Below are 9,064 nucleotides of genomic sequence, written 5' to 3' on the forward strand. Positions count from 1 at the left end.
GCTGCCATGGTATTAATCTCTATCTTCATTCACCCGTCTAAAGAAAATCCAAAAGCTAAAAATTCAAACACACAATTTCTTCACCAAGAAATATTGACCATTACTAATTGAACATCCCTTAGATGGTAGACATGTTTCGTCTAACATAGTGTTGACAGCCTCTTATGTAGAGCAGTAGAGGCAACAAGTCTAAGAAAGTCATGGTTCAAATCTCTGTTAAAAAAAAAATAGAAGCAACCTTTCGATGGTGTTTTATTTTCCTTACACTCAACTTATTTCGACTTGCAATTGACCTATCACCTATCCAATCCTTCCAAATCCATTCCTTCTTCTTTTTTTCTTATTAATAAACTGGTTTGTTCATTTGTTCTATGGAAACTCCTCCTCCCTATGGTTATATTTTCTTTCTCACAATTAAGCACGAATCTCTGAATACTCTACCGACATGGAGAGTAAGACAAAGAAGTGTCAACATACACCATACAAGTTGACAACTGGGTAGGAGTTCCAAATTAAGCAATCAATGGCGACTGGTTAGTCTTGCAAGTTGCAACTAGGAAACTTACCCAGAAAAAAAAGGATGGCAAGGTCAAAACTTCATGAAGCCTTGGCGTTGCCATAAAGGATTGAGTCTCACCTCTCAAAACATCTGTACCTGGCTCGAGAACCAACAGATTCAAGGTCTGGCCTGCTGTTATCTCTATTAATTGAACAAGTGACGACAGGTGATTGAAAATGGAGTTCAAGTGAACATTTCATTAATACAGTTTCATCTCTATTGGATGCGATGTTAATGATTTTGAGTCTCCAAACATATATTTATGATTGCAGAACTTGTGGTTGGCTTTCATATGTAGTTACCCAACTTAAATACAAGAAGATCTGAATTCTGTGAGCAAGGATTAAGACTTTTATTCTGACTTGAAGCGTCTAAATCACGATCGTAACTTAGTCTCAGAAATTGCAGAATTGCAAGTTTTAGTAAACCATGAATTTCATGCATATCTCGTTAACCTACGAGTCACTTTTGAAATTCATAATACATGAGAAAGACATCCCTATTATGCCAATTTTGTCCAATGCATTGACCCGGGACAGAGAGTCCTAATTGAACCAAAATGAACCAGACCAAGGTGAAAAAACAGAGCCCACGACCAGTCGACCACCACCACCACCATATAAAGCTCTGTTCCCAGAAGAAAGGAAAAAAAGCAAGCTAAGCCTCACGTAAAATAGGAGCACAAAATGGTGCTTTCGCCTAAAAACTGACGAACTTTCTTTTATGAGACATTTTTTTCACTAACCTAAAAGCATAGAGATCCCTATGTGGATGCACAGCCAAAGGCTCATACACCATAAATGCATACATTACAAGAACCACCGGATCAAAGAATGGTATAACTAATAACATAGGTTACAGAATGGCATCTTACAAGAGTACATTCACATTCCAAGTATGGGTTAAAGAAAGCAGCTTTGGATTCTCAGTAACAGAAAAATGGAATACAATCGGATATATTTATTATTATTATTATTATTTTCTTTTCGCCTAGCTTTCATACTCCAAGCTCGATTCAGCAATGGGGGAAGGAGGGTCGTCCAGCCTAGTAAGAACATCAGGTACTCCACTGGTATCCCTTATTATCTGTAAAACATGCAGCCACCAAACTTATAAGCAATTAGAACCCTTTAGCTCCCAGAAGAAATTCTATAATCTGCTTTCTGCTGAACCACTAAATACAAATCAACTCAGCCATATCCACCAGAAATGGGGATGGCAACACGGATCTTTCTCCTATCAACTCTGTACAGAGCAATACATCTTACTAATCTAAAGCTACGCAAGTTTTTCCTCACATTTCCTATAGTTTCTTAGGCCTACCCCTAGCTCTTTTATTTCTTTCAATCCAAATCTAATATTCCTCTCTACTGGAATATTCAGAGGCTTCTATGGTAATGATTTTATTTTAATTTATCATGTATCAGAAGTCCAGAACTACTCTTTATTTGAGCTAATCTACTTCTTTTCTAGTTTTGCTTCCTATTCATCTAAACATCATTTCAGCTACACAAAATTTGTATGTTTCTTCACATACAGCTACATAAAAATTGCTAAACCACAGGATAATGGTTTCAAATGCTCAAGAGTTTTAGTGGAATATAAGACGATGGATCAACTAGCCTAATGGATTCTAGGGCAATCACTCTGCAGAACTTGAGTTTTTATAGAACCAGCAAACCAGGCCTTGAAGCACTTAAGGGCCCACTCGTTACATCAGCGAATATTTCACTATTCCAAGATTGAAAATTAGTCCAAACCTCTATTCATGACACTACAACAGGCCCAAAGCCAGTCCAACATTGGTAATTAACAGAGTATATCATCAACAAACCTATTTCAAGATTGGTAGTCGGGCCAGGTTCAGCCTATGAAAGAACTAGGTCAGTCCAACAAAAGTGTAATTGCTACTTCATTAACCGACATTGAGCAGATCTCAACTTCATACATTAAAATCACTATATGGAAGGAGTACAGCATGAAAAGTTCTAAGTTGCTGAACCATCATATGCACGAGGAATTTCAAGATGTCTAGAAATAAAAACTAAAAATATATCCTAAACCTTTGTTTAAATTTTACCGGCAGAGATATTAGAGAATACAACTTACAAGTATTTCTTCATCAAGATAAGAAATCATAAAGAGTCTTTGGAAAGACCCACCTGGAGGGCAAAAGAGTGTGAATTAGTGCTTATGATCGAACAATTCTAAATAAAGAAAAACAAAAGCATGACAGAAACTCAAGAAGAATCGTGACCAAGACATCATTTTCAGAAATAAGAAAGAACACACATAAACACACTTAGTAGCCCCCAAAAAAAAAAAACCATTATCAAAGAGATTTAAGGCAGTGTAATCATCTTTCTTTGGGTGAATAAAAATATATTAGAACAAGCCTCAATGATTAGGAAATCCAGTATAAAAAATTAGTTATCTGCAGCTACTCAGAGTGGAAACAGAAAATAAGGACAAAATCGTTTGCTTCTCTTTATAGTTTCCACTAGTCATTGAATTGCTGACTATAACAGAAAACTGCATGAGCATATACTGATTTTCTTTAAACCAAGGGCCTGCATGCTCTGTTGTTGAGATTTCCAGCACTTGTTCTCTAGCATACAAGCAGTGGCCAACCAGGACTTGGAGAAATTCTATGGCTGGTTAGGTAGAAACACAACCTCCTAATTTCTGGAATCTGTTTATAGCTAAAGGTCGGAAGAAAAACTTGTTCACAGAAGGAATAAAAAGCAGGCATATATCAACCACCACTGGAGAAAACTATTCACATGAGATATGAGAGAATTATCGATTCATGGTAAGACTTGGCCTAACAGGTGATGGAGGACAGCCCTCAAGATTTCCTCAAACATCAATATGTTACTTCCCTTGTGCAATTCTTGAAAGAATTAGGATCATAAAATATCCCCAAGCATGACATTAGCAGTCATGTACAGAAAGGCAATTATAGGGGCCAGAAAGATTAGATAGAGAATTCAGGCTGATTAGGATTTCATTTTTAGAAAGTAATCTCTGCTATTTGTCTCAAGCAAGAACAAGATTTTAGTGAGAGAGTCCATTTCAAACTGAAACTTCAGAACCAATGAATGTTTCGTTGTATATACTTTAAAGTCTTATTAATGTAGTTCAGAATATAAAGAGAAAAGCCCAAAACACTGGTTAATATGAGAAGTGTTTATGCCCAAAGCATTCTATGTTTTGTCTATTTCAAATTTCCAATAGTTTGCTTCTTCAGTTCTGTTGTCTTTTACTATGTTGATTATGACTTGATGATGTGGCTTAATACTGATTTCTTTTTATGATTTGATGTGATCTAATGTTGATTTTTGACAACTTGATATGGCTTAATATTAATTTCTGGTGATATAAGGTATTTATTGTATCATATTAAACAATGTTAGAAACGATGGAAGTAAAAACAACACAAGATAAGTTCCTAATCTGGACAAAACCCAAGTAATATTCGAATGGTGCTTGTTAAGGATCAATCATGGTCCCAAATTCAATTGTAATGTTTTTCATCAACTCCAAGAACCATGCCCACCCCTGACTCACCTGTCTCTCATGGATTAGTTCTAATTCTACACCAAACCCAACTAACATCTAATTCTACGCCCAACCCAACTAACATCTAACCTTTTCATTTATATCCCTCCCTTACCACCAAATGCCAAACCCAACTAAAATCTAACCTTTTCATTTATATACCTCCTTTACCACCATTACTATTTATGTCAAGAAGAAAACATGAGAAGATGTAGAAGACATTTAGATGAGCAGATAATGCCTACTTGTGCAGTGGATATTGGAAGTTCCTTCTGGAGAGACAGACCTAGCAGTGACTGCATGCAGATCACCAAAGATGAGGAGCTACAGGAATGTATTACTCTATTTTCATCAGAGGCAAGTTCTTCCACCAGGAGAGAATCAATGAGGACATCACTCAAGGATTTAGATAATATCAGAGGAGAGACAACATATAAAGCCCCACATTACTTCATTAGCTATTGTCTTACCTAAAAGAATGAAATGTTAGGCAATGCCATCTTAAAAGTAGAAATCAACACTTGCCCACACATGCAAAACTTTTTTGTCCTTGCACGTGACATAATACTGGCAACCCCACATGACACCAAGGGACAATAATTGGAAGAAAAAAATTTTCATTTTTGTACTCCCCAAGAGTCGAACACTCAACTTCTCTACGACAATAACGTGTTAGCTACCATCTCACATGAAAGCTCGAACTGTTTAGGAAGGGCATCTTAAAAGTATCAACAACTGTTATAAACCAATGTTGCAATGCCAAGGAGTGAACATGGTTGATGTAGTAGTTACTAAGGAGTTATTGTTGGAGTGGTAGTTGCCAAGGCTCTTTTCTTTAGGGCTTTAGAAGACCATGTACTCCAGGATAGCAATCAAAATATGTTAGAACTTGTGAAGTTTTTTCCCCACTATATGTAGCATAAGTGATTCTTGCAAACCTGGAACGAATCTAAATTGGTTTTAAGCCAACACCTGCAACCCCTTTATCTCCCCAGTTTCTTCTTTTATTACCTAATACCCCACTTCTGTACCTTATTTCTTCTCTAATAAGCTGCCAAACACTCCACCCATCCTCAACCCCCACAACTTTCCCTTTTCCCTTTGGGCTAGAGTAGGAATGCTGGGTGTTTTGATGTGGATTGAAGATTCCCATAAATGCTTCACCACATTTTGACCAAAGCCTTTAAGAGATCCAAGTCTCCTCACTTGCCAAACTTGTTTTACAGCAATCAGCAACTTACTCAAATTTTCTTCCATTTTTGGCTTAACTTATAGCCAAAACATTATCAGTATTCATCAATTAACCGCAAGGAGGCACCAAGGACACATGCATTGAAGTTTGGAAGTGACTTGTACTTGATCACAACAACCAACTCATGGGACAGCAAAGGAAGGTTCTAACCTATATCATACCTTCATTAAACTTCCATGACTCAGTGGATTTTCTGCACTTGTATTTGGAATTTCATCAATTATGACTGTTGGTAGACTTGATTTTCTACATATGTAATGATTTTATGCTAGTAGACCTTTTCTAACCCAAATTACCTCAATCCTTGGATTTATATTAGATTTATCAAGCCTGTCCTGCACCACAGGTTTTCTTAAACTTTTCCAGGAAACAAATTTAAATTCTTCAGAGTACAAGATGTCAACAAATTAATTAAGGGGAAGGGGAAGCAGTAAAATACTTACCAAGAGGAATACTTATCCCATTGGACATAACATCCCCAATTGGAACTGGAATTTGCTGCAGGGTGCTTACTGCTTGGCCGAGCACACCTTTTAGTTGTTCTGGTACTGCCTCTTCCCGAACCACTGGAGTTTCAAGAAGTCCTTCAACATACTCAATTTTCATCCGAAGTGGTCCCTCAACAGATAACTTGGTGGAAAGAATGAATTTGGTTTCTATCTGCAAGTCAACTAGAACAACTTTAGAAATGCTAAACAAGCTAGAACCTCAATGCCAACTGAAGGTGTTAAATACAAATCCTTATTGAATGCTTTGGCTTGTTTTGAAACTTAGCACAGTCATGTCATCCCAGAAACTCTTAAGACCATTATAATGGACTCCATAAATTTCTCAGACTTCTGAATCCAGTGGCTGGGCCTGGTGAAGCAACAAGGAACTCGAACACACTTATTTGTAAAAAAAAAAAATAATAATAAACAACTTACAGAATCTTCCCTCCATTTCCCTTCTCTAGTATTGATCAGAAACTTCAAGCTAATCACATCGTCAAATAAAAGAGTTCATGATCGATAAATAAGGAATATTTGATTCTCTTTTTTCTGTGCTGCAACAGGCTTTTATGCATAACTGACCACCCACCATATTTCATTGTCCAAAAGAAGCTAATATCTGTATTTAAGTATGCTTTTTCTTAATCATCTTGAATGACACTTATATCTAACACGTAAATTGAGATAGATCATTTTAAGTAACCATCCTATGACTTAGTATATGAACTTGATTTCCTGAACTAAAGCAGCAGGCAGGATGGTTGTTAGTATACTTCAAACCCTCAGAACAGTAGCTGCCCAAACTTCAAAGAGTTTTTAAGTTCCCAATGGACTACAGGCAACTGGATAAAGAACTACAGGATACAATCTGGTAAATAATCCATGAGTCAACCTCATACTAGCAGGTAAATAATCTACAAGATAGCCTCCCGCTATTTCTTAACCGCAGTTTTTTGCATCCAAATCTTAAATACTAAAGCAACAAAAGAATTTGGACAATAAGTAGTTTGAATTATCCCCAAGTCCCAATAAATTGTATATTAATAATTAACCCTGCTCTTTATTAGCTGCAGTTTTTTGCATCCAAATCTTAAATACGAAAGCAACAAAAGAATTTGGACCATAAGTAGTTTGAATTATCCCCAAGTCCCAATAAATTGTATATTAATAATTATCCTCAAAATGCAAAAAAAAAAGAAGGAAATACAGATTGGATATACAAATTTCATAAAAATGACAGTACTCTGACATTTGACAAACACATTTTAAAGATTTAAACATAAACAGAAAATGACATGAATATCCCACAAGATTTACCGCGCTAAAAAGCCTAACATTTGCAGTAGTCTTTGCAAATCCATCCTTGACCACCACATTCAACCCTAACAAATTCGCCAAAGTTGAGGGAAATAACCTAAGAAGAACCCAACGTAACACCAAGACAATTAGCGTCCAACAGGCGAAAACAAATTCATGTAACATCCACAATTAACTGCATTATATTCAAAAATAATACCCAATCATGTTCACAGAGAACTTCATCGTGGAACATTCAAAACAACACTCACTCTAAAATAGGTCTTGCAGCCGATGAACCAGGACTACTAGTCCCCAGCCACTCAAAATTCCACCGCCCTTCAAAAAAGGGTGACCTATAAATAGAAAATAAGTCAGTGTAAAATATGTAATCAATTTTAAAAAAAAAGGAGGAAGAAGTGATTTTTTTTCAACTTCTACGTCAGATGCAACTTACGTTGTAGGTCGAGATGTCGGATTAAGCCTCTCAAGACCAGTGATTCTCTCATTCACATCAATTTGTTGCATCTCTGTTGCTTTTCCAGTAATCAGTGCTCCAAGGCCTCCAGAATCCTTCAGCTGAAATGGTGGTTTCAACAAAACTATAAACGAAAGTAACAGCAAGAAGAACATTGAATATGAACACCACCTGTTATCTCTGAATTGATTACCTTTAACGACGATAGAACAATCCAATCCAGTTGCAATAAAAGATACACGAGTAATTGTAAAAATTGCACAAACCCACGGGTTGAAACCACGACCTAATGACTCACCTAGCTTAATAGGTACAATCTTTCTCAAATTTTCTATCCTCACATAAAATTTGTATGGGAACCCATAATAACTAGTCCCAAGGAATTCGATTCGAATTTTTAGTGGAAAGAGAAAAATGAAAAAGAAGCACTTACAGCCAGAAGTAGAGATTCCTTGGCAGAAAGCCTCTCCATTGCTTTGGCATAAGCCGCCGAAGCTCCTTGTACTGTTGCCTCTTGAACCATCGCTCTGCAACCTCCGAAACTCGATCTCCGACTACTGCTCCGAGTGAAGACCTTCTCGCCATTTACTGGGCACCGAATCAAAGGAATGGAACAGGAAGAGAGCAATGAATGATATGAGGAAAATGACGAACCATATCCTACAAAATTAGGAACCGAGTTGAGCCCGAAAGCCATGGAAGCCAAATCTAAGTAAGTAATTTGGAAGAAGAACCCGTGATGAACAAAATCCCAGCGAATTAGTCAGAACGATCCGATTCTCACATACGACGAAACCTAATAGGCACTGAAAGCAAGGGGTTACACACTTAACACGTCTGATTAACGAATCTTGTCCTTGAACAAATTAAACACTAAAACAAGCAATCCAGAAGCGTTTCTGAGGCTGTTGAGATTTCAGAAGTACCCAGATGATTTTACATAACAGGAAATTATATTCGCAGCAAGGTTTTAGTAGAATCTGAATTCAAAGATTGAAATGAACTTCACTGTTCACTCAGTTGGGATTGCAATTTCCCCCCTATATATACAATGTACATTCTTTAAATAAAATTCAAAGTTTTGGCCTCAAATCACAATTAGAGCAACCGAACCATCAGTTTAAGTGTCCAGAAGAATAACATCAAACAATGAAACAGTAGCTGGCGATGGCAAAAGTACTGTGAATTTCTTACCCAAAAAGAAAATAGTGTGAATTTCACAATTTGGAAAAAATAAATCTAAGGTGACCCCATCAGCATCAATAATTTGAGGCAAAATTTATGGTTAATGCTGGTTTGGTACACAATATAATTAAGTTATAGTACAACTACAACTGCACAAGTGGGCTCTAATAATTCTAACAAATGACAAAATATACATCACATGTCCAACTTTTAATGGGTCTTAGACTAAGGTTAAGGTTCTT

General features: G+C 36.7%; 1 protein-coding gene across 1 annotated transcript; it reads right to left on the reverse strand.

Moving 5' to 3' along the window:
• Window positions 1-1,128: 1,128 nt before the first annotated feature.
• On the reverse strand, window positions 1,129-8,837 carry LOC149003710 (putative plastid-lipid-associated protein 13, chloroplastic). Its single transcript, XM_089137296.1, has 7 exons — window positions 8,071-8,837; window positions 7,617-7,738; window positions 7,432-7,515; window positions 7,181-7,277; window positions 5,816-6,032; window positions 2,669-2,721; window positions 1,129-1,645 (listed from the first exon to the last, which is right to left on the reverse strand). The coding sequence occupies exons 1-7, from the start codon at window positions 8,332-8,334 to the stop codon at window positions 1,550-1,552; spliced, it is 933 nt and encodes a 310-aa protein (XP_088993422.1). The 5' UTR covers window positions 8,335-8,837; the 3' UTR covers window positions 1,129-1,549.
• Between the last annotated feature and the right edge of the window lie 227 nt (window positions 8,838-9,064).

Source organism: Hakea prostrata, chromosome 10 (genome assembly GCF_041222555.1).
Source record: "Hakea prostrata isolate BN-2017 chromosome 10, UWA_Hpros_2, whole genome shotgun sequence".
NCBI classification, from domain to species: Eukaryota; Viridiplantae; Streptophyta; class Magnoliopsida; order Proteales; family Proteaceae; genus Hakea; species Hakea prostrata.

Bases quoted from the DNA above. Each gene is read 5' to 3' on its own strand.
- LOC149003710 (XM_089137296.1), bottom strand. From the start codon at position 8,334: ATGGCTTTCGGGCTCAACTCGGTTCCTAATTTTGTAGGATATGGTTCG. The intron at 7,516-7,616 runs GTAAGTTGCATC...TTCTATTTATAG, and splicing joins CCGACATCTCGACCTACAAC to GTCACCCTTTTTTGAAGGGC. The intron at 7,278-7,431 runs GTGAGTGTTGTT...GGTTCTTCTTAG, and splicing joins GCTGCAAGACCTATTTTAGA to GTTATTTCCCTCAACTTTGG.